Source organism: Acinonyx jubatus, chromosome D2 (assembly GCF_027475565.1).
Source record: "Acinonyx jubatus isolate Ajub_Pintada_27869175 chromosome D2, VMU_Ajub_asm_v1.0, whole genome shotgun sequence".
NCBI lineage: Eukaryota > Metazoa > Chordata > Mammalia > Carnivora > Felidae > Acinonyx > Acinonyx jubatus.
The window spans coordinates 51,035,336-51,061,690 of NC_069393.1; the positions used below are offsets into that span (position 1 = coordinate 51,035,336).

A 26,355-nucleotide genomic window follows, 5' to 3' on the forward strand; every position below is an offset into this window, starting at 1 on the left:
GTCCTCAACTCAGAGCCAGTCTGTGGATGGAATTATGGGCTCCAAGGAAGCAACAGGAATTCTTAGCACTATCAGCATCATGACTCTGGGTTGGGCAGAATGGATGGCAGGAAATTGCTTGCTTTCCCTTTCCCATTGGTGTCAAATAGGTTGGGGGAGGAAGGGTACAACAGTGAGAGATTTTTGGACAAGCCTGGACTGACCACACTTCTCCAGGGTAAAGAGGAACAGGCAGGTATGAGGTTGTGGGGGGAGGGAGGACTCAATTGGGATTATTCCATTTTATTTGGCCAGGTTTTTGCAGGGTAAATTTAATTAAAAGATTATTTTTCTTTTAATACCTGAGAACACACTAAGTATAACAACCTCCAAAATGTTCTTGGCTACCTGTCAAAAACAATGCTTTCTGAGCTCTTAAATACATAATTTTTCCTGTTATAATTTTTTATACTTGATCCCCATAACAATCACCACCAACTTCACCACCACAAACACCAGTTACTAAGTGCTTACAGTGCACCAGGCACTTTGCTAATAATAAACACTTTACATCTGTCAGCTCTTTTCATCCTCACAGTTATTCTATGAGGTAAATACAGGTGTTATTATTATTATTTTACAGACAAGGAAACTGAAGCTCCAAGAGGTTAAGGGATACCTCAGAGATTAAAACCTAGAGATTAAATTTGGAATTAAAACCTACATCAGCTTTTGGAGTCCTCATTCTTAATCCACTGTATTTTTTTATCCATTTTTTTCATTATCCATCTTTATCTATTATACTGTCTCACCTAAAAATGATGAGGCAAAAATTTCAATATCATTAGCAAATAGGGACTGGCCTAGTTATTATACATTTATTGTTACCTTTGTTACAGTGATCATTTCACAGAAATGGTAGAAAGTAGCAGAAAGTGGTCACCTGTGCTTCAGTCCTAAAATATAAGGCCTATGCATATATATTTGCTCTAAATAAAGCCCACAAAACTAATTTAAGAAGAATTGCAATGATGAACTTCAAAATCATCAGAAGTTTAGATTTAGTTTTATTTAGGTCAAATTGTCATATTTAATAAAGATGCTTATTGGCTTTCAATGTATTTTTAGGTTGTGTATTTAGAATGAAGGTACTTGAGGGAGTTAAAGAGCAGATCTCACTAAATTAAATAAGATTTTAACAAAATTAATATCATCGTCCCAGTAATAATTGACTTAAGCAAGAATCATCAGTGGATTCTAAAACCACTGGGTGAATTTGGGAAGGGATACAAGATATTCAACATACTCTTAAAGTATCATTTTACAGATTATTCAGTATTTGCAAAGGGAGGGAAAGGCACTTTTAAAATGGAGGAATCCTGGAGTGTCTGGGTGGCTGAGGGTTGAGTGTCCAACTCTTGATGTTGGCTCAAGTCATGATCCCAGGGACATGGGATCGAGCCCTGTGCTGGGGCTTGCATTGAGTGTAGAGCCTGCTTGAGATTCTCTCTCTCTCTCTCTCTCTCTCTCAAAGAAAAGAGAAAAAAAAGAAAAGAAGAGAAAAGAAAAGAAAAGAAAAGAAAAGAAAAGAAAAGAAAAGAAAAGAAAAGAAAAGAAGGAATCTGGCAGACAACATCTTAACCAAATGATCAAACTTAACATCACCAACAATAGGGCAAACTGATTTAACATGCACTATGTTAACTGACTTAACATGTACTCCTGTACTATGTCCTTCTTAGTGCAGCACATCATCTACATACTCTTCCTGCTGACAGTGTTTTACTTGAATCTCATTATGAGGAAACAATCAGATTAATTCCAAATTAAGTGATATTCTATAAAACATCTGACACTGACCCATCAAATGATACAGAAGATAAAAAGCTTAGGGAACTATCTAAATTAAAGGACAGTAGGAAGATATGACAACTAAATGTAAGACTGTATTTGGGTGTTAAGACTAAATGTTTGAATCTTAGATAAAAAAACAGCTCTAAAGGACATTACTAGAACAATCTGGATATTTCTTGTTACAGGAGACACATGCAGAAGCACTTAGGAGTGAGAGGTCTTGATGCCTATAACCGAAAACTATACACACAGAAAGAGAAAAAAAGAGAAAGCAAATGTGGCAAAATGCTGACAACTGGTGAATCTAGAGGAAGCCTATATAGGTGTTTGTTGCATTATTCCTACGGTTTACAGCTTTTTTATAGGCTTGAAATTTTTTAAAATAAAAATTTGTAGGGAAAATGTTAAAAATCACCAGGTCTTTCTGGGGAAGACAGTAATATAGTCTCCCATTCTCTAAAGAGCCGTTTGGGTGTTTTTAAAGACCCAACAGTTCTTAAAATCAACTAACGCTCTTAGTGATTTATATATGTTTCAAGTATCAACTGCAATGGAAAAACAATTTCAGCTTGTAGGGCAGTGCCCCAAACCACTGCTACATTCATAAAACAGCTGACCAAGGGACAGTCAGTTTCTGATTAAGTGAGATCAGTCCCAGAAGGAAAGATCCATGGTCTGAACAGACACACACACACATGCACATGCACGCGCGCACACACACACACACACACACACACACACACACACACACACAGAATGAGAAAGAGATCTCTCCTTGCACAGAATCCAGGCTCCCTGATTTCTTGTGACCTTCCTAGACAGGCCTGAAGGGCACCTCTCCAGCCACAGCTGCCTGAGTTCAGACACTTTTTGCCACAGAAGTCTGTTCTAAACATTCTTACTAACCTTGGCAATCAGGTCAGAAGACTTACCTGGTTTGCCTCAGGCGTCTTTGTCTCTGGATTCAATTCAATAGAACCAAAAATATTTATGAGGTATAAGGCATGAAGCTAGGCAAGGAAGCTACAAAGACAAAGAAGCCAAGGAAGAACCCTGTCCTAGAAAATTCCAACCTATAAATAAATGACTAAGGAACACCATGAAATGTATTATGTTGGGGGTATGTCTGTCCTACAGAACACTGATGAAAGACAAATGGAGCAGAGGTGTCCAAATATCAGGGAAAGCCATAGAACAAAGGCCACGTATGAACTGGAGGATAATTAGTCTTCCTGGAAATAAGAGCATTCCAAGTTCAGGACAGTGCAGGCCAAGGCACACAAGGTCAAAGGGTTGGCTCATTTGGAAAACAGAGACTAGAGGTCATTAATTAGAGTACAGGATTGAGGGCACTGGGTGGGAAGGGCTGAAGCACCTCACCAACTCCCGGCCTGCTGCCTGGAGAACACTGTAGGTCTCTGAACTGGATTCCCTATTCATTTTCCCTCTTGGATGAAAACATCTGATTTCCAAAATTTACTGAACACTTACTATGTGCTCTAGGTACTTCAGAGGAATGCAGACACAAGCAAGACCTTGTTCTCAAGGAATTTATAAGCTAGTACAAGAAAGTCATGAAGAATAAATACATAGAGAACTCTAATCTAGGAACAATGCATTAAGGATTCTAAGAAGTATTTTTTTAAGTATTTGTAGAAGTTGGACTTCATAGAAAGAAGACATATCTTTCAGTGAAGAAGACCTGGATAGAGAAATCAGGGAAGTCTTTCTGTAGGTGGTAGCAGATCTTGATGGTATGACATAGTTGAAAAAATGGAGGACATTCCAAGGGAAGGAATTAGCCTAAGTTAAGATGTAGAAGGGCGCCTGGATGGCTCAGTCTGTTGAGTGTCCGACTTTGGCTCAGGTCGTGATCTCACAGTTTCTGGGTTCAAGCCCTGAGTTGGACTCAGGCTCTGTGCGGACAGCTCAGAGCCTGGAGTCTGCTTCAGATTCTGTGTCTCCCTCTCTCTCTGCCCCTTCCCCACTAGTTCGTGTTCTCTCTCTCTCTCTCTCTCTCTCTCTCTCTCTCTCAGAAATCAATAAAAAAAAAAAGACATTTAAAAAAAAAAAAGATGCAGAGATGACTCTGCAGATACTGCCCAAGTCCTTGGATTCCTGAACATTTCCCGTGGATTCAGAACTAAACATATTTCTTTGACTATATTTACTATACAAGGCTGAAGCTCAAACATTTTGGTTCTAGCCTGTTTTGTGTTTTCTATTGCACTAGTAAATGTTTCTTTGTGGATTTCTGGCTTGGCAGGCAGGGATAGGGGCAGGTGGGAATGAACAAGAAAACAAGTTTGATGGGTAGAACCACCTGAGAGTTGAAAATTGGCAATCTACTTCCTATGTTCTTAGCAAAGTCCTGCAGTCCAGGGCAGTGACCTGGGGCATTTGGGCTTAAAACCTGCTCTGTTTACATAACCTCACATTTCCTACATAAAGAGGTCCTTGTGAAGTCTGCCGGTCTGTCAATTCTAGTCACAGTCAGTTCTAACAAGCACCTGACCATGAAAACAGAGACCAGATTGGGGATGTGGGAGGAAACTGGTCAAACTAGTCAGGTGGTTTTATTATTACTGAGCATTACATTTTTATCTGGGGGAAGGACACTAATATTATTTAACACCTATTAAGCCTAAGTACTGTGTTGCTGTGTATGTAGACTTCACATAATCCATTTAATAACCCAATGAGTATCATTCAGATAAGTAAACTGAGGCTCAGAGATTAAATAACTAGCTCAGTGTCATATAGCCAGTAACTGCAGCCCACATCTGAGTCCACAAACCCCCAGCTCTTGACCCACTGCTTGTTACTCTCCCTCATTCAGCATCAGACAACTTTTAGTCTAGGCACTTACCTATAGATGAAGCTTTGGCCCAACCCTGCTTGTAGAGGGCTTGAACTTTGACAATCTAATTTCCCCTCCTCCGAGTACCTTAATAATCCTCTGGTGAGTTCCTGATGCTGCTGCCAATAGGTTTTCTCTTTGCCACCATTTCTCCTTCTCAAGACGGAAGACTTGAGTAAAGCTTCCGTTTTATTTTAAAAGACAACCCAAGTCTTTGTTCTCAGCTTTCAAATTTTTTTACCAGATCCTCTCAGTTTCCCATTCCAAACCTTTTCTTCTTTTTTTTTAAATTAATTTTTTTTAACGTTTATTCATTTTCTTGAGAGACAGAGCGCGAGTGGGGTAGGGGCAGAGAGAGGGGAGACAAAGAATCTGAAGCAGGCTCCAGGCTGAGCTGTCAGCACAGATCTCGAGCCAGACGTGGAGCTTGAACCCAGGAACCATGAAATCATTACCTGAGCCGAAGTCTGACGCTTAACCAATGAGCCACCCAGGCACCCCTCCAAACCTTTTCAACTAACCTATCCTCTCTTGGTCTCACTTGCTCATCCAATTCCTGTCAACAAGTTCTGTCCCAATCTACACCCTTTGCTAAAACATTCACTCAGCCTCAGCCTGTCAACTTCGTGCCTTCCATTTCAGTTCCTGAGAGCTACTCTCTTCCAAACAAAGTTCTCATCAGGGGTGTTTTTGGCTTCTCTGAGCTCAACAAGCATCTCCCCGTGCGCCCCGCCCCTTTCATAGCACCTCTGCCTGGACTTGGCACAACAGATACTGTTTGTGACAGAGCACAAGATGGTTCTGTTATTTATATGGCTGCTTAGGCTTTGTCTCCTTACACAGCAGGGGAGGGGCAGAGAAAGGGAGATACAGAATCTGAAGCAGGCTCTAGGCTCTGAGTTGTCAGCACAGAGCCTGATGCAGGGCTCGAACTCATGAGCCATGAGATCATGACCTGAGCCGAAGTCGATGTTTTACCAGCTGAGCCACCCAGGTTCCCCTGCCTACTCCTTTCTATACAGTCCTTCAAACTATAACTGCTTTGAAATCAAAGACTCTTACTATTCACCTTCAATACAATGCAAAAGAGATAGGTGTTTAATAAAACAGTTTAAACTGAGGGTGGGCTAAGATTTTAAAAGCAGTAATAGGATACTGCCCCTTGTCTAAACAGGACAAAACAAAACAAAAAGCCCACTCTTGCTGCCTTGCAGTACAGTTTCCACGATTTTATAAGAAAATCCTTCCTGAGAATGAAATTCAATCAACTAAATATTAAAATACGGAATTCACTAAAGAGTATGAGTATTATAAGCTAGGATCTGCTTAAAAAAAAAAAAGCAAAGTATTACTCAAAAGCTTACAAACTGCAAAAGGTTAAGTGCAGGCTAAAACCCTTTCGTTTCCTAACTTGGATCAGTTTATGTAACTCAGAAGGTGGAAAAACTTGGAATACGGGCCTAAAACAACACTGACTTATTTCCATTCAAGTTATACTACAAGGGAAAAAAATGTGAAGTTTGAAAACTTTCCTTTCCAAAGCCAGATTCAGATAAACTGAAGGAAAAAGAAATAGATGCCATGAATCCAGCCTATACAGCTTCACAATGATTTATTTTTGTCCATTTAAAGTAGAGTCTTCTTTCCTGTTCTTCAAACAGTATCTCTTTAGCTGGCTGCAGAAAAGCTAATCTGAAACCCATGTGGCCTGGCTTGTGCCAGGTTCACAAACCACGCTGGTATTGTATACCCTTCCATTACTGCATGACCTGGTCCCTAGGGCCAGCGGTCAAGCCAGCCTGGCCAGTGCAGAAGAAATACATGATGATCACCAGAAAAAACAGCCACTCAGAAGTACACACTTTATTCAAGGTGGGCGGGAATCAGCAGATTGAAAGGTATGTGTCATTCTTGCATAAATCCGCATGCCTGTTACTGTTCCCCTTCACCCTGCTGTGCACCTGAATCCTGTGTTCCTGGACTGCCAGAACTGAAACTGGCTGCCCAGCTGGGCTGGGACAGCCTCTTGCACTCCACTGCCAGCATCACCAACTTGTGAACACAGTTTTAGAGCCACGTGGCTAATCTCCTGTCCAACATCTGCAGCTGGCTGCTGTCCTCACCTTTGTCCCAGAAGTCTCTGTAAACAGTGGTACTGCAGCTGTACTCACTGCCCAGGAGATGCCAGCTCTTCTCCTTGGCCCCAGTCCCACTGCAAGAGGTGAGACTACTCGTGTTATCAAGAGCAGCTGCTTAGTAGTATAAAACGAAGGGTAGAAGGCTCAGGGTGGACAGACAATTTTTTGTAGCTCTAGTGACAGCAACTTTGGACATGGGCTATTCTCCCAGGAAGAGCCTTTTATCATCATAAAATCTTTTCATGCCCAACTTATCTTCCTAGCAGTCATGTTCACAGAAGCAGAACTAAGCTGTTTCTTTATTAAGCAGTCAAGGACTCTATGGCCACTGTCTTTAGGATGGCCTATGTCACACCTAGGTGTTAAAAAATGAACTGGGCCAATCAGATTCCCTCTTTCTGGAATTCTACTAGAAATATAAAAACAGTTTTCCCACTGGAAGTACAATCTGAGACGAGCACACATGCAGAGAAAAGCTGAGTCATGATAATGGCAGAATATGAACAATGAAGAATTAATAGCTCCCACTGTTTGACTCCCTAGCATGACACCTCCATGATACCTGGTTCTAGCACAGCTTCTATTCTGCGGCTTTCACCACATCCCTAATTTGACGTAGTACAAGAGAACCTCTGACCTTTGTAGTCAAAGAACTCAATTACAAAGCATTGCATCTATGTGCAGTAATGGTGTGGCATCACCCAAGAGGCAGACTCCCATGGTTAAGCTATACGGGATGTAATCCCATGCTCCTAGCTACAGCATCAGCCTAAACCAGATCTTGGAAATACCGTTATGTGAGTGTGACCAACAGAACAGAAGAATTCAGGAAAAAGCCAAGCAGCACTTTCATTTTTAAATAGCTGTAAAACTATTTCATGGGTCATACAACTTACGTTGCTAATTTTTATATAAAACCCAGTCTTGTAAATAACAGCATACTTTATCAATTATGTTTAAATCTTAGAATTTATAAAGTCCAAGTTTAAACCAATGTTCCTTTCCCACACATGATACATACTAGTCAAACAAATAAAAACTATTTCCTTTATAATTCACCAGATAAAACAGCATGAATTATTGGTCTGCTAGGTCCAAGTCTGTCTGATAACAGCTGTGCGCTCTTAGGAAAAGACACCTCACCTCTTCGAATCTCATTTTAAAATGAAGATCGTATTAAAATGATCTTTAGGGAACTTCCCAGCTCTAAAAGGTGATAGACTTCTGCTCTAGTACTCTAGGAGTGAACTCATCATTTGCAAAGATAAAATTCATTCATTTAACAAATATCTAAGGGCCAGCTACTGAGGCAGGTATGCAAGGTACTGGGCATAGAGCAGTGAACAAAACATAAAAACACCTTACTCTCATAAAAATTACATTCTGATCCAGAAAACAGACAGAAAAACACATAAGTTTTCCAGGTCATGATAAGCACTTTGAAGAAAAATAAAATGAAGTAAAAAATAAATAAAATGAAGGTAAGAGGGAAAGAGAGCAAGAAGATAGAAGATAGAATATAAAAAGACTTCTATTTTAGATAAGGAAATCAGGAAAGATATTTCTGTTAAGGTGACATTTGAGTAGAGGTCTGTCTAAGGGAAGAGGTCAATAGCCCATTCAGAAATCTGGGAAAAGACAGTTTCAGACAGAAGAAAGTACTAAAGCCCTGAGGGACCTGAGTGGGCCTCAAGGAACAGCAAAGAAGTCAGTGTAGTCAGAGTGGGTAAGGGAGAGAACCATAGATGATGACCAAGACTTAACAGATGAGACCTGAGAGGAAAGGTTTAAATGCTTCCAGTAGAAGATTCATACCAATGTGGTTTCTGGCTTCTGCGGGAGTCCATTATATTCCAAACATATACGCAAAAGGTAAGTCCACAACTGTAATGTACCATCTATCTAACTTAGAAGTAAGCAAAAGTGGGGCTGAAGATGTCCAAATTAGTATAAACTACATAGGGAAATTTGCTTTGGGAAGCCATGTGATATGGAATCTGGAGTCATTAAGATTTTCATTTCTTTAACTCCAGTTAAGCTTCGGCAAATCTATCCTAAAGAAAACACTATGAAAGAAAAAGCCACGTACAAGGACATATTAACAGGAGCATTATTTATAATAGCCTAAATGACCAATAAGCAAGTAAATTATGGTATAACAATAGGTAAGGCAGACTCTTGAAAAATATGAAAATTATGTAGTAACATGGCAGGGAAGAAGGAGGATAGAAAACTGTATCTTTGCTACAATTACACCCCCCCCCCCGCCCTGCCCACAAAAAAGGATATGTATGAATAGAGAGAGACTGGAAGGAAACAAAAAATGATGGCGGTTGGTTCTGCTGGGGAAGCAGGATTTTTCTTACTTATAAAGGTAACACCTGTTCAGTACAAACTAGATTGCTTTGCTCTGGTTTTCCTACTTCATTACAATGTATACTAAGACCTAGAATTAAGATAACAATAGAAATTCCTATGATCATGTACTTGACAAGAGGCCCACACTTATTTCTATTCCATGGAGGTCTTCTTAGTAACCCTGCAATAGCTAATGATGCTGATGTTCTTTCTTGAAGCTTCTTACCTTCGCCTCCATGGCCACAGACATACCCCTAGTACTTCATTCACCCAGGTCTCTCCTGATGTGTTCTCTTCTTCCTTCTGGTTCCTAACAACATTTACCTATTATCTGTTTTTCATCTTCTCCCTCCTCTCCAAAAAGATGACTCTCAAGAGATGTGTGCCCCCAGTGCCAGTCTCTTTCCCCAAACTATGTAACTGCAATCTCACTGCCCACTAGTAATTTCCTCTCAGATCAGATGTGAGGACATACCAAACTCTATGTGTCTTTAGTCAAATCATCACCATAGCAAACTAGTTTTCTCTCAATTGACTCCCCTATATTCAAGAGAACTATAACGCCCCCATTCAGTGGAAGAAGTTTTAACACAACCCTAACATCAAGTTTGCCACCATCCTGATCACTCCCACCGGTCTCTTACTGCCACCAATCCAGTAATACCTCCATGCTAATATCTTGGGTCTTTGTGGTCTTTATTACTTCTTATAAGCTAGATTACAGGAAATTCCTAAATAGTTTTTCTGACCCTGGCTAAACACCAAAACCGAAGAAAAATATCCCAACCTCTCCCTTGCTTTAAAAAAAAAAAAAAAGACTTCAATATCTGGGTAATATGAAAGTATTCTACGTGCATTTTCTTATTTAATCCTCAAAACAGAATTAGATACTATTATTTCCATTTTGTAGGGTTTTTTTTAAAAATAGAGAATTAGGAAAATAACCAGCCCAGACACATATATGGCAAGTAGGCGAACAGGAATCCAACGCAGGCAGCTTGCTCCAGAGCCTGTATTCTTCATCACTGGTTACTCAGTCTAAGTCCTAGGCTTGGCAGTCAAGCTACCACATAATCCTGCCTTAATTAAGCCTGCTGCCTACCTCTGGGCTGTCTTTATTCCCAAATGAGAATAGTAGAGTGCAATATTTAAGAGCGCTGGGCTCTGAGGCTAACCTGTTGTCACTTAACACATGACCATGGACAAACTGCCCTCTTCTAAATCTGTTTCTTCTTCTATATAAAATGGGAACACTAAGGTGCCTACCTTGTGCAGTTGGGAAGATTAAATATAATTTAGAAAATTGTAACCCAATGCCTTGCTCATAGCAAGCCCTTAGTAAAGGTTTGCCATCCTAATTACCATAATCCCAGCCCCCTGCAATTCCTGCCTATTCTTTTCCTGCCTAGTTTTGAAGATCAAGGTCTTGTACAGCCCACAGCAATCTGCTTCTCTTCTGCATGCAGAGAGTATTTTTTGCTCACTTGTCATTAACCATACATTGATCTGTATTTAAAAAAAATTACAGTATCATTCATAATATCTACTGTATGCAGAGAATGCTTTAGTCACTCCACATGGACTTACGTACTCATTTTAATCCCCATCATGACCTTCTGAAATAGGTACTATCATTATCCCTCTTTTACCAAGTGATGACACTAAGGCACAGAAAGGTTAAACAGCATGCCTATGGGTCGTACAACTAATATGTAGAGGAGTCCCACAAATCTAGTTCTAGAATCCATGTTCTTTACCATGATTTAATATTTCATATCCGTTGTTTCCATGTTTCCTCCAGGAAACTGCAATCTTCTCTAGATCCCCCATAAGGCCAAATATAGACTCTTCCACAGATTGACAAGCAACAAATATTTGATGGATTGATATTCCCAATGCTGCATAATCATGTGCATCAGGACCTAAGCCCTCTGTTTGCATTTATTCTGTTCTTTTGCCATTCTTTTTCAATAACTGTCTTCAAATTACCTGTAGCCAAGCTATTATAAACATAAGTGTCATTTATTACAATTCTGTATGAATGTGGGATTTGGTTCATGCCCTAAGATATGGAAGAACCTCTCTTTCCAGACTTCACAATTTCAACTTTGCTAATACAGACCTAAAAAGTATGCAAAGATGATCTCAGAAAACTTTTCCTCAATAATTTGACTAGCGTTGGATTTCTTTTCATCATCAAGAACTAAATGTAGAAAACACAAAGCAAGATTTTACTTCCATTTTATCAATAGCTATTTGAAAGTACTTTAAACTGATATTTCAATTCCATTCTTCCTCCACCCCAAAGACAAACACCACACAAATGCCTTCGTGTCCGCTCTCTGTGGGGATGAAGTCAATTTAGGGAAGAAAAATAAGTCTTTCTGTTTTGAGGCTCTTTCTTTTACATCATTTTCTCTTTTTTAACACTCCAACCACACTTCGTTTATTCAAAGGTACTAAAGCCCTTTCATACTCAGTCTTTCCCATATGGTACTCTTCCACTCGGGAAACGGCTTCCCTAACTTTGTGACTAAGTACTCAATTTTCAGATCTGTTTAGCTGTCATCTTCTCAGAGAAGCTTTCTCTACATCCCTCCTCTAAATTGAGGCCCACTTTTTAGAGTCACTGTACTCTTTATTTTTCCTTTACAGAACTATTACAGTTTATAATTGTGTTTATTTTTGTAATTAGTTGACTAATTTCTTATTTTCCCCACAGGACTACAAGTTATAAGGTCTGAGACCAAATATGAAAACACATATTCTGACTTCCATACCTTCGTCCACATTTCATGTTCTCAGTGGTGCTCTAGAGAACAACAAGGAATTATCTGCTGTGGCCTACACACAAAGTGATCCACAGGACTTTGCATATCCTCAAATGGCTGATCAAATACCTTGGTGGTCTGTGTGCTGGAGAGAGCCCCAGACTCCATTACCTCCTATTGTATTGGCCAGACAATACTTAAGACAGACAACTGATGTGCCTGGACACTGTTTCTCTACATGGATTTTAAGCTCTCCACAGTCCACTGAAATGGTTATGGTTTTACAAACCCTACTCCATATCTCTACAGGTAAACCTGCCAGATGAATGAATATGTATTTCATTAGGCATATACATTCTGAGAGAAAGGCTGAAGGGTTCAATAGATGGTTTATGTTTTGCTTTCTACTTACACATAAACCAAACTGTATAGCCAAACAAACTGTACGTAATGGCCAACCTAGGGCAACCTAAACAAAAGTACACTCAGCATGAAGGGCATTAACAAAAAGGCATGGATCTGAATTAAAACCTAAGGAATTTAAGGAAAAGGAGAAATAGCACAAGGGGCATTATTAAGAAGGCACAGAACAGTTGGGGTGAAGGGCACCTGGGTGGCTCAGTCGGTTAAGCTTCTGACTCTTGATTTCAGCTCAGGTCATGATCTCACAGTCCATGGGATCAAGCCCCGCATCAGGATCTGTTCTGACAGTGCAGAACCTGCTTGAGATTCTCTCTGTCCCACCCCCACTAGTACTGTCTCTCAAAATAAATAAATAAACATAAAAAAAAAAAAAAAAGAATAGTAGAGGTGAACTCCTTAGATGTTCCCAACATTCAAAGTAACGGACATGGATTCTCAAAGTTACTTCAATCTTGGAATAACATCAAATTTCTTTAGGTCCTCTCAAAACAGGTCAACCTTCAGATTTTAGCTGAAAGCAAAACACAACAGGAGCCAACAGTATAATAATGATTTGTCTTCCTAACCCCTAATCACATGAAAGGCAATCTGCGATGCAAGCTTGCAGATCAGAATTGGGAGACCCCTAGATGTCACCAGCCTATCTCAACACTCAACCTCTGGTGTAGAATAAAGGCACCAGATCTAATGTTCCATAGTTCTTTATTAATATGCTATTATACAGGAATAGCATCAAAAACCATGGAATTAATAGAACTACTAAACTTTGTACTGCCCAGACCAACCCAAATGTTCTCTCTTCAATTCTCCATAACAAATTTAAGTAGGATATTGTAAACACGACACATATACAAAAGGCAGATGAGAAAAATGGTGATACAGAAACCACTAGACACACGGTATTACTGAGAGAAGTGAAAATATTTATCTTTCAAAAGAGAAGACTTAAAGAGAAACTCATAGTCCTTTAAGTACCAAGAGACAAATGGTACAATAATGACTTATTATATTTTACTTTATGGCACACAATTAACCAGTAGGTAAAGATTTCATGGAAGCATTTGACTCAACTGAAAAGCAAAATTTAATATCTATACAGACTTCCTTTAAAATATATAGGCTGCCTCCTTTGTCACTGGATGTCTCAGAAGCGAAATGAGTAGCTCCCTAGACTATTTTAGAGCAGGAGTCAACAAACTTTCTTCAAAGGGATCTGAGGGCCACATATGGTCTCTGCTACATATTCTTGCATGTGTGTTTTTATAACCCTTAAAAACATAAAAACCATCCTTAGCTTACAGTAAGGCCATATAAAAACAGGTAGTTTACTGATCCTTGTTTTAGGGAGGTGATTTCCAATAGAAATATGAGTCGCATATGTAATTTAAAATTTTCTAGGGGCACCCACAAACATATGGCCAACACATGGCTTTGACAAAGCAGGAAAGAATATCCAATGGAATAAAGACGGTCTCTTCAGCAAATTCTGCTGGGAAAACTGGACAGCGACATACAGAAAAATGGACCTGGACCACTTTCTTACACCATACACAAAAAGAAACTCAAAATGGATAAAAGACCTAAATGTAAGACAGGAAGACATCAAAATGCTAGAGGAGAAAGCAAGCAAAAACCTCTTTGACCTCGGCCCCAGCAATTTCTTACTCAACATGTCTCCAAAGGCAAGGGAAATAAAAGCAAAAATGAACTACTGGGACCTCATCAAAATAAAAAGCTTCTTCTGCACAGCAAAGGAAACAATCAGCAAAACTAAAAGGCAACCGACAGAATGGGAGAAGGTATTTGCAAACAACATATCAGATAAAGGGTTAGTATCCAAAATCTATAAAGAACTTATCAAACTCAATACCCAAAAAAACAATCCAGTGAAGAAATGGACAAAAGACATGAATAGACACTTCTCCAAAGAAGACATCCAGATGGCTCACAGACACATGAAAAAATGCTCAACATCAGTCATCATCAGGGAAATACAAATCGAAACTACAATGAGATATCACTTCACACCAGTCAGAATGACTAAAATTAAAAACTCAGGCACCAACAGATGTTGCCGAGGATGCGGAGAAAGAGGATCTCTTTTGCACTGCTGGTGGGAATGCAACTGGTGCAGCCACTCTGGAAAATAGTATGAGGTTCCTCAAAATGTTAAAAATAGAACTACCCTACGACCCAGCAATTGCACTACTAGGTATTTATCCAAGGGATACAGGGATGCTGTTTCAAAGGGGCACATGCACCCCAATGTTTATAGCAGTGCTGTCGACAAAAGCTAAAGTATGGAAAGAGCTCAAATGTCCATCAATGGATGAATGGATAAAGAAGATGTGGTATATATATACAATAGAGTATTGCTCAGCACTCAAAAAGAATGAAATCTTGCCATTTGCAACTACGTGGATGGAACTAGAGGGTATTATGCTAAGCGAAATTAGCCAGAGAAAAACAAATAATATCATATGACTTCACACATATAAGGAATTTAAGATACAAAACAGATGAACATAAAGGAAGGGAAGCAAAAATAATATAAAAACAGGGAGAGAGAAAAAACATAAGAGACTCTTAAATACAGAGTACAAACAGAGGGTTGCTGGAGGGGAGATGGGCTAAATGGGTAAGAGGTATTAAGGAATCTACTCATGAAATCATTGTTGCACTATATGCTAACTTGGGTGTAATTAATAAATTAATTAATTAAAAATTTTTTTTCTAGGGTCTCCTGGGTGGCTCAATCAGTTAAACGTCTGACTCCTGATTTCAGTTCAGGTCATGAGCTCACGGTTCATGGGTTCAAGCTCCGAGTTGGGCTGTTAGCACAGAGCTTGCTTGGGATTCTCTCTCTTCCTTTCTCTCGGCCCTTCCTCCACTCTCTCTCTCTCTCTCTCTCTCGCACTCTCTCTCTCTCTCTCTCAAAATAAACTTTAAAATAGAAAACAAAAATTTCTAATATCTACATTTAAAAGGTAAAAAGAAACTGGCGAAGTTCACTTTAATATTTTTTATTTAATCCAATATATCAAAAACTTATTCTAACATGAAAACAAAATTGCTAATGAGATCTTTTACTTTTTTTTTTTTTTTTATAAAACTAAGTCCTCAAAATCCAGTGTATATTTTACACTTATAGCATGTCTCAATTCAAATTAGTCCTATTTCAAGCCCTCATTAGCTACATGTGGCTAGTGACTATCACACTGGACAGAGGGATTCCAGAAAAACTTAATGCATTCCACTGAAAAAGAGAAGAGATAACCTTCCAAGGAGTATCTGGGTAGCTCAGCTGGTTAAGTGTCTGGCTCTTGATTTCAGCTCAGGTCATGATCTCACAGTCGGGGAGTTCAAGCTTCATGTTGGGCTCTGAGCTGACAGCATGGAGCCTGCTTGGGATTCTCTCTCTGCCCTTCCCCAGCTCATACTTTCTCTCTCTCTCTCAAAATGAAAAACTTAAAAAAAAAAAAAAAGAGAGAGAGAGATAATGTTTCAATCAACACTTATTTCTAATGCTCCAAATCAATGAGAAAAAAAATGTATTAGTCAATAAATGACTATTGAGATGATTGGCATGCTACCAGGAAAAATACAACTGGATCGCTTCCTGTGCCTTACTCCAATATAAAGTCCAGACAGAAATGAGAAGTCAATCAAAAAAAGTAAAACAAATTCAAAGACCAGTAAAGAGAAAAGAATGCCCAAAACGGGGGGTGGGGGGGGGGGATGTTATCTTAACCATCAGATAGGCAAAGATTGAAAAAGAGTCATTTCCTCTGATTCAATAAAACTGAGTTTTACAAATCAGATAATATTGATGGGAACATAAACGTATATGATTTTTCTTTTTTTTTTTTTTAACTTTTTAACGCTTATTTAGAGAGAGAGAGAGAGAGAGAGAGAGAGAGAGAGAGAGAGTGTGTGTGTGTGTGTGAACAGAGGAGGGGCAGAGAGAGAGGAAGACACAGAATCCAAAGCAGGCTCCAGGCTCTAAGCTGTCAGCACACAGCCCAATATGGGGCTCAAACTCACAAGCTGTGAGATCATGACCTGAGCCAAACTCGGACACAGCCAAATGAGCCACCCAGGCACCCCCATATATGACTTTCCTTAAGGGCAGCTTTGCAATCTGTATAAAAAAATATGTACCTCACTTCTGGAAATTCACCCTAAGAGGTAATGATAAAGGCAAAAAGATGAAGGCATAAGGATATTCACTGAAGTGTGATCCCTGAGACAAAACAGTTAGAAGCAACTTAAGTGTCCATTAACAGGATGGATTAAATCAAATACAGTCAGTAAGATAATGTAGGTCTCTTCCAGAAAGATGTTGACATTGCTGAGGGGAAAATGCAGGTTATTAAACAGCATGCACAGCATGATCCCATTTATGTAATTGCAAAATTTCATATAAATGTTTATGTTCATAAAGAGACAACAGAAGGATATTTAATAAAATGTATATAGTGATTATGTCTGATAGATATAGATTTGGATAATTTTCTTTGGACATGACTATACAGGTTTATCTTCATTTTTGTTTATATTTGAGAGAGAGAGAAAGAGAGAGCAGGGGAAGGGCAAAGAGAGAGGGACACAGAGAATCCGAAATGGGCTCCATGCTAAGAGTGGAGAGCCCCGTGTGGCGCTTGAACTTACAAACTGTGAGATCATGACCTGAGCCAAAGTCGGATGCTTAACCGATTGAGCCACCCAGGCGCCCCTATCTTCATTTTTCATGATGATCAGATCACATGACACCTTTGATACTAGAGGTGTTTTTATACCTTCTCAGCATGATGATTTTTTTTCAACTAGCACTGTTAGAAATATCTTTTACACATGCAATTTTAGATAGTGTGCTACATGTACCACAGTGTAGTGAACACATTCTTTCAGTGAGATGACACTGTCTTAATGCTCAAATGCAACTGGTACTCTTAGGAATATTTTTTAATACATGTGACTTTACAGAGCATATTACCTGCGGCACAGTGTGGTGAACTCATCCATTCACTGAAATAACACTACTCTGATTCAAGGAATTATTAGCACTCTTAGAAACATGTTTTAAACATGTGTTTTTACACAGTGCTATACATGTACCACAAGGTGGTGAATACATTCCTTCAATGGAATAATCAGCTGGCGATTTTTATCTTTTCTGCTTAATATGAAACTTATTTTTTTAACTTTAAAAATTCTTGAAGAGAATTAAAAAGGAAATGTTAAAAGTAAACAGCCTTATATTTAGTGAGTAATTATTTTCACAGGTTGTTGAGAGAATGAGGAGAAATATAGGTGGCAAAGAAACCTAATAAACCAGACATAAGAAGAAGCCACCGACCTTTCCCAGGTTAAGCTATAATTTCATTCCTGTACAAAGCACAGGAAAGATAAGTATTTTGACTCCATCTTCTTGAAGGAATAATGTTACACAATAATACATATCAAAAAGACAATTCTTTGGAGATGAAACACATCTTTGAAATATAGCTACAGATGAAGAAAACTTCCTTTTTAACCCCAAACACTATTCCATGTAATTCTAGGAGTTTACCCAGAGCTAATATCACTAGAAAAGTTCCCTGAATTCTGCAGAAATTACAGACTATGAACAAAGTAATATATTTTCAGGTCTTCGTAAATTATCAAAAAAGCCTACCAAAAATAAGGGAAGAGTTCACATGAAGAATTCTTTGCTAGTTTGCCTTCCACCCCTCAACACACTAAGTCACTTAAAATACAGACATGAATAGGGGTGCTTGGGTGGCTCAGTCGGTTAAGTGTCTGACTTCAGCTCAGGTCAAGATCTTAGGGCTTGGAGTTTGACCCCCGCATCAGGCTCTGTGCTGATAGCCTGGAGCCTTAAGCGTGTTTCTGATTCTGTGTCTCCCTCTCTCTCTGCCCCTCCCCTGCTTGCACTCTATCTCTGTCTCTCAAAAATTAATAAACATTAAAAAAAAATTTTTTTTGAAGACAGACATGAATAAAGGTAATTTCATACAATGTCATATTTCAGCCACTAGGTTTTCAAAGTTTGGGTTTTATAAGACCTATAAAACCAGAGGACACTGAGATACAAATAATATTTGACTCTAAATAATCTTTCCCTCTCCACTCACTGACATTGCTCAAAATCCTAGATTTTTTTCCTCTCAAATAATGAAAACTTAGCACAAGGTTCACTCACACAAGACTCACAAAATTTCACCGTTGATATAATAAATAGATGCCCTAAAACAATGAGTGTGCTCCTGGGGGGAACAGTCTCCAAGTGGAAACAGTAAGACACAAAAAGATGATCAACAATAAAATATTTTCTTAATTAGGGGAAAAAATCCAACTGCTATTTCAAGAATTAAAAGGCTGTCATAATTTTATTGAACTGTCATGCTAGCTCTCCAACAGACAGGCAGTGGAGACATTTTAAGTGCATTACCTTTAGGAGGAAAATACGACTTGCTTTCAGCTTTGTGAGGCCAGTCTACAACGAGAGGTCCAAACCTGCGAAAGCTGGCAGTGATCTCATCTATAAAACAAAAAAGGAATCTTAGCATAAGAGAAAAAAAAATATTGCAAACAGAATAGCATAAAGCATGTCTTTTTATTTAAAAAACGTTTTGAGAGCTATTTCTAAAGCATTTTTACAGAAGTCAAACCTACTAAGTGAAATACAATTGTCTGCTGGGTACATTTGGTTATTCACTTTCAACCATGCAAAATGTGTTTCTAACTATAATTCATTGCTCTTCACTGCCAGTAAATTTGATATAAAGAGTTTGGAAGAAAAAAAGTCTGTCATTAACTAAGGTGACCTCTCAGTCAAGTAAAAAAAAAAAAAAAAAAAAAAAAGACTCTAAAAATAGGAATGTTCTGTATTTAGAAAAAAGGCAAAAGCAAAAGATTACAAAATATTTAAAATGTGCTTTCCCTTACGCAAAATAAACTCTAAAAGATCTAACATTATTAATCTTAGGTTATGATTATTAGTAATCTAAGGTTATGAATCTCTGAGATTATTTTAGAAATAGATACAATTCTTTGGGGCACCTGGGTGGCTTAGTCGGTTAAGCATCTGACTCCAGCTCAGGTCATGATCTCACAGTTCGTGAGTTAGAGCCCTGCATCAGGCTCTCTGCTGTCAGCACAGAGCCTGCTTCGGATGTTCTGTACCCTTCTCTCAGCTTCTCTCCCACTGATTCTCTCTCTCTCTCTCTCAAAATAAATAAACTTAAAAAAAAAAAAAGATACAATTCTTTTGGTGAGGAATAGGGGCAAAAAGTAGGTAATTCTATTTGATGATAAAAAGTTAAAACCAATGATCTATTTCTCTCATACTTACCTATGACACATCCTATGAAGAAAATGTTTCCAACGTTATAGCTCAATAAATTTACCTTTTCCTTCTGACTTCTGACTCAAAGCAGAAGGTTATAACTTAGCCCACACTCAGATTTAAGTTGCCACTCTCTCAGCCATGATCTAAACTTTGTCTTTAAAAAAATCCAATTGATAGATGAGATTAACACCAGTATAAAAATAATTTGGAGGAAAATGAGTCTCCAGCTCTGTACAACCTTAAAGAAAGAAGTCTAAAATAAAATTGTTACTTTTTAAAAATATTTTTTAAAAGTTTATTTATTTTGAGAGTGAGAGAGAGTACGTGCACATGCACACAAGTGGTAGAGCCTCACATGGGACTGGATCCCACGAACCATAAGATCATGACCCGAGACACCCAACCAACTGAGCCTCCCAGAGTGCCCCTAAAATAAAATTACTTTTAGAGACTATTCCTTTATCACCGTGAAAAAGAAAATCATGATAAATTAGAGAAATGCCATAGCTACAACAATACTGACAAAGCAATTGTTTTAATAATATTTTTATAGCAGATCCAGAACCTACCAGAACTAGAGTTGTTTTTTCCCTTAGGCTAATTCTGTCACAATTACATTTCATTTGTCCATTCAACAAATATCTACTGACAACCTACTATGTGCTGACTGGCTTCAAGCATAAGTGAAAACTCACTTTTGGATTGACGGTATCTCAAAAATATTAAGAAAAAATTCTAATTAGTCTTCATTCTTTTAAAGGCAAAGGGTGCTTTTTACTAATCGATATATTAAAATATGAGATGGGATGGTGTGATAAATATGAGCAAAAGCACCGGAATCAGAATAATTCTGAGCACTAGGTGCACCATTAGCTACACAACCTTGGACAAACTGCCTCTCTCTGAGCCTCTTTCCTTATCTATAAAATGGAGTTGGTAGGATATGCCTTATAGGATAGCTATAAGGATTAAATGAGATAATGTAATGTGAAGCGCTTAGCACAATAATGGGCCTATGGAGAGTTTCATAAATATTAACTTTCATTATTATTTTAAAACGTATCCCCAAATGAAGGCCTAGGAAACAAGACACTGTTGGGAGACTGCTATATATACACACATTTGAACAGCAGACCTGAAGTGCACAATTACTTCCCCATCTATCATATATTTTCATCCTCTGAACACTAAAATATGAATGTCCTAAAGCTGCTTGGAAAGGAGAGACAGGGTCAGATCACACGAAGAACAAATCTGGCCTTTATAAAGTCATTAATGAATGCGTCATACCTTCATCGATATCAGGAGGAAGGCCTCCAACAAACACCTTTCTGGAGTAACGTTCTACTCGTTCTCCATTTTGACAGCGAGTGGGAGAACTTAACCCAGATGACAAGGATTGATCGCCATGACTGTCATCCAGGAAGGCATCTTCAAAGGGAAAGAGAGAAGACCGACCTGAAACAAACGTGGAAGTTTCCACAGTTAAAATTATTTTCTTGGACAACAGATGCTTTATTAGGAGCCAAAGTGTAGAGTGAATCATACAAAAAATAAAAGAAGTATCCTGAACTGTGACTTTTACAATAGGATAAGCAACTGCAGATTACAGGGTCTAGACAATACCACCATTTTTGTGTAACAGTATGTATAGCATGGAAATAATTGGATTGATAGCAAGAAGAATGAAAAATTAGAGCTGTTTTTGCTGCTAAAAATCACTACCTTTTAAAACAGTCCATATTACTGCTGCTAAGAGTATTCAGCAGTTATTTTTCTTTTCCCCAGACATTTCTTAAAATAAATGGAAAAGTAGTCTTTATTCACATATTTTTATTTGTTCAAAGGTTCAGACTGGCCCTGACAGCAGAGGGAATATTAAACTGACAACAAAGGCTGATAACTTCTCTGAGTGCAGGACTAAACATGATCGAATTTTCCCTGTCATTTCAAGCTAATCCAATTTGGGAATAAGCATTTGCATTAACAATAGGTGAAACCGCTCTGGAAAACAGTGTGAAGTTTCCTCAAAAAATTAAAAATAGACCTACCCTATGACCCAGCAGTAGCACTGCTAGGAATTTACCCAAGGGATACAGGAGTACTGATGCATAGGGGCACTTGTACCCCAATGTTTATAGCAGCACTCTCAACAATAGCCAAATTATGGAAAGAGCCTAAATGTCCATCAACTGATGAATGGATAAAGAAGTTGTGGTTTATATACACAATGAAGTACTATGTGGCAATGAGAAAGAATGAAATATGGCCCTTTGTAGCAACATGGATGGAACTGGAGAGTGTTATGCTAAGTGAAATAAGCCATACAGAGAAAGACGGATACCACATGTGTTCACTCTTATGTGGATCCTGAGAAACTTAACAGGAACTCATGGGGGAGGGGAGGGGAAAAAAAAAAAAAAAGAAATTAGAGTGGGAGAGAGCCAAAGCATAAGAGACTCTTAAAAACTGAGAACACACTGAGGGCTGATGGGGGGTGGGTGATGGGTATTGAGGAGGGCACCTTTTGGGATGAGCACTGGGTGTTGTATGGAAATCAATCTGACAATAAATTTCATATACTTAAAAAAAAAAAACAGGTGAAACACATAAATGAGAACACATAAATTAAGATGTGGGAGTACAGATGTAGATGTGGTTATGACATCTCCACCCTACTAACCTAAGCAATATTTTATATCACTCAAAAAAATTATTTTCATTGTTAACTCTATGGCCAAGTAGAGTTTATACAGAAAAGGCATCTACCCATTTCACACGACTATAAGAAAGATACCAGCAGTTAGTCTGTTAATAAATGTAACACAATGATGCCACCCAATATTACAAAATAAAATCTAAGTTTAAAAACAAATATATTTCCTGTTTGAGTCAGTGAGTTCCTGGTGAAACTTTCCATTAGGTTACACGCTAAAAATGAACTTCTTGAGCTCTCGAACTTTTGAATAAATTCAAAATTCTAAAATAAATTCATACATTCTTCAAAAAAAAAGAACAGTGTCTTCCCCATTTAGTCTATCCTGTCTATATTTCCCTGAAAGCTAGATTCTGCGTCACTACAGCCAACTCTCTAAAACAGAATATAAATAGTCTTACAAAAATACTGGACATTTATTTCTCTTAAAAAAAAATAGCTACTAATATAACTCTGTTTATTTTATGAACAACCCAGGTGGTATAAGAAAGGCTCTATTTTGATGTTGGGAGTTAATAAATGAAAGGACCTAAGAATTTTTTGTTCAGCTCTTCCCAGATTAGCTACAAAGAAACAGAATAAAATTTGTCACCTCAGTCACCTAGCTTTCTTAGCCTGGCAGGAACAAACAATAGGCAGTAAATTCTCATTGCTTGATGTCTGTTTTGATCAATGGGGGTAAAAGAAATAGATATGCAGGAACTACAGGCAAAATGACCTTCTCAAAGACATCCAGGGATGTGCTCCCACAACTGTTAGGTTTGCTTTTCACGTAGTCTACACTCAGAGAGTTATATGCTTGCTCTGTGACAGGCACATACCCAAATCAGCATTTCCCACACAGTACTCCTATCCTTACCTCTTACCCTCAACACTAGTAACATTAAATGCTCAGAAAACAAAGGCTGATGGGGGTGGGGGTGGGGGGAGACAAATAAATAATACTGGAAAATACTGCACACCATATGCCCTTCCCAGACATTCACAATCCACGTTAGAATACAAACAGTTGGGAAAAGTACCACAGTAAAATAACTTAATCAACATGGACTTAAGAAAAAGGAAACATTCAAATATACATAGTTCAGTGGAAAACACCCAAAGAAATATTTATCCATATTCTAGAATCACCAAATAAGATAGTTATTTGAAAGTTCTTGACAAAGAAGTCTGGTGAGAGACAGGCAAATGCATAATTATAAAACAGAGAATTAAGTACTAAGAGAAGAATTTACCAAGAGCACAATTTACTGCCCTACAGGAGATGGGATGGGGAGAGACCTTTAAAGTGATTTCATAGGAAGACAACCTTGAGCAGAATCTTGTGGGCTTTGGAATTTCTAAGGTAAAGAACAAGAATCCATAGAGAAAGAACTTTCAAAACAGCTTTGGTATTTCCCTCCAAACTAGGTCCTCTAGCATTCCCTGCAATCTCAACAGAAATGACTATTTTCCACATCCAATTCAATCCAGAAATCTAGGAGTCCTCCTTGATATCTCCCTTTCATACTCCAAACCTAATCTCTCACTCACTAAATCCTATCAATTCAAGCTATGAAATAATTCATCAATCCATTCACTTCTCCCATCTTCAGTCCTAATGCCCTGGGGGTCCAGATCACTATCATCTCTGCCCTGAACTAATAGTTTAATGAGTCTATAACACACCCTGTTTAGTCTACTGATGTCTATCTTGAACCCCACAATGCTTTCTCCACAAAACAGCCAAAGTCACCATTTTCAAATATTAGTCTGAACACATAACTGCACTCACCTTTATCCTTAAAACCTTCCACTGGTGTGGGATAAAGTACAAAAACATCAGTGTCAATTTTTTAGGCCTCTGTCATCTCCTACATCACAGTTGCTGCCTCTCTCCCTCTGGTTCACCAACATCCAATCACATAAGACTTCCTTTGAATTTCCTGGTCATTCCTCCTTGCCTCTGGCACTAAGGACAAGGTGTTTCCCTGTTGCCCAAATAAATACTCTCTTCCCAACTCCCCAGTTTTCTAGTTAATTTCCACTTAATCCTTAATCTCAGGTGAAAAGTCACTTCCTCAAGGCAGAACCGTTCTGACCTTTTAGATTAGGTTAGTTCCCTTTTCTATCCACTCATTGCTCTTCTCCTAACACTTTTCCTAATTACCATTATACTATCGCGTGGGTTTTTATTTGGTATCTCATTCCCCAATCCCATTAAAATGTAAGCTCTATGAGGACAGGGACCAATTTAATCTCGTTTACTGTATCTTCTTGTCCTAATGAGGGCACATAAAAGGGATTCAGTAAATATTAAAAGTGAGGCAGCATCCAGAAAAGGGTGACAGTATGTGCAAACACACACTACTGCAAGTGTGTGCTGGAATACAACACACAGGTGTGACAATAGCAAGAGGTGAAACCATGTCCTAGGAAATTAAGACCCTTTCCATTGCTTCTATATGTTCAAGTGTTATATCCTATACTCTATATTACAAAAGTAATAGGAAATTTCCCCATTTTCCAAATTTAATATTTCATTCTAATACTACCTTTTTTTTTTTTTTTTTTAACTTCAATCACTTCCCGGAGACTGATATTGCCATCTAATCATCTTCCATCTTGTCAAAAATGACTTTTCTGAGATGCCTGTGACCCTGTCACTCCCTCTACCCCACATCCTACAATAGCCCCCATCACTCTCACCAGTAATTTGCACTTAAGAAAAGAGGGGATGGGAAAAAAAAAGAAAAGAAAAGAAAAGAGGGAATAGGACAAGAGTTTGAAGAAATCTGGGACAGTCCAGATGAGAGATGAGGAAATCTTGAACAAGAGCAGTGAAGAAGGAGACAAAGTAGATATTCAAGACATTCTGGAAAAAAAGACACCTTTCTTTGTGCATGGCCAACATAACCACAGCTTCCCAAAATATTCTGGCAAAGAAAATAAAATCAAGAGTTAATTGTACAAATTTGGACTATTTTAAAAATTGGTTATGGGTACGTAAGAAACTTGCCAAGGTTTTAAAACCGAACCTCTGTCTTATTAGTAGTATTTAGAGTACCATAGACTTTAGTGATACAGTTGCCCTTGGAAATGACACTGCTAAGAATTCACATGTATGTGATGTTTCTCTGTGGATAAGAACTAAGAACATAGGTCTCAGAGCCCAATCCCCAGATCTACTTAATCTGAATGCATGGGGTTCAAATTTGAAAATCTGCACTTTTAACAAATTTCCCCAGTGATCCCTACACTCAAGTTTAAGAGTGAAATGGAGATTAACTGTTTGTAGCAGGCATCCACTTGAAAGTGATATTGTGTCAAGTATATGGAGCCTTGGGAAACATCCAAATTCAGTCAAGTTAAAGAAAGTACATCCTCAGCAACAGAATGTAAAATCTGTATCTAGTCAACCTTACTGCCTCAGTGCTGATGGAACAAATCGTCAGTCCATAGGAAGCATTTAAAAGACACAAGTGTAGACCAAAAGAAGTTAAAAGGATTTTATCATACTGGTAGGATTACTCCTCTGTGGGACAGAATTGTTCCTTTGATGTTTCCATAGCCTGAAAACCATCTATTTCCCTATGCTCTAATTATAAGTTCCTGAAGGACTGTTCTATTAATTAATTTAGTACTTTGCTACCGTGAAGAGGCACCACTGTGACTCTTAAGCTAGTAGACAAATAATCAGCCACTAAAATTGTATTTCTGTTACGTTCATCTCCTTAAGTTAAAACATTGGTATTCTGATTTGTCCAGGGTTCCTCATGCGATTAGTATTTGTGCATTCATTTGGTTGGCATAAATCCATTCCCCCCAAGATGAATCATCCCTGGGAAGACTGATAAAATTTTAGTTTCCAGATATGTGTTATTAGAAACTGAAACTTTAAGAGGCTACACCCAAATCATGTC

General features: G+C 38.3%; 1 protein-coding gene across 12 annotated transcripts in view; it reads right to left on the reverse strand.

The window, feature by feature from the left end:
* CPEB3 (cytoplasmic polyadenylation element binding protein 3) overlaps positions 1-26,355 on the reverse strand; it is a 191,917-nt gene that overhangs the window by 60,047 nt on the left and 105,515 nt on the right. For all 12 annotated transcript variants that reach the window (XM_053207281.1, XM_027062622.2, XM_027062626.2 and 9 more), the window contains 2 exons: positions 21,028-21,195; positions 18,838-18,927 (listed from right to left, as the gene is read on the reverse strand). In XM_053207281.1, the coding sequence (XP_053063256.1) occupies positions 18,838-18,927; positions 21,028-21,195 (258 nt within the window). The remainder of the gene's footprint in view (positions 1-18,837; positions 18,928-21,027; positions 21,196-26,355) is intronic.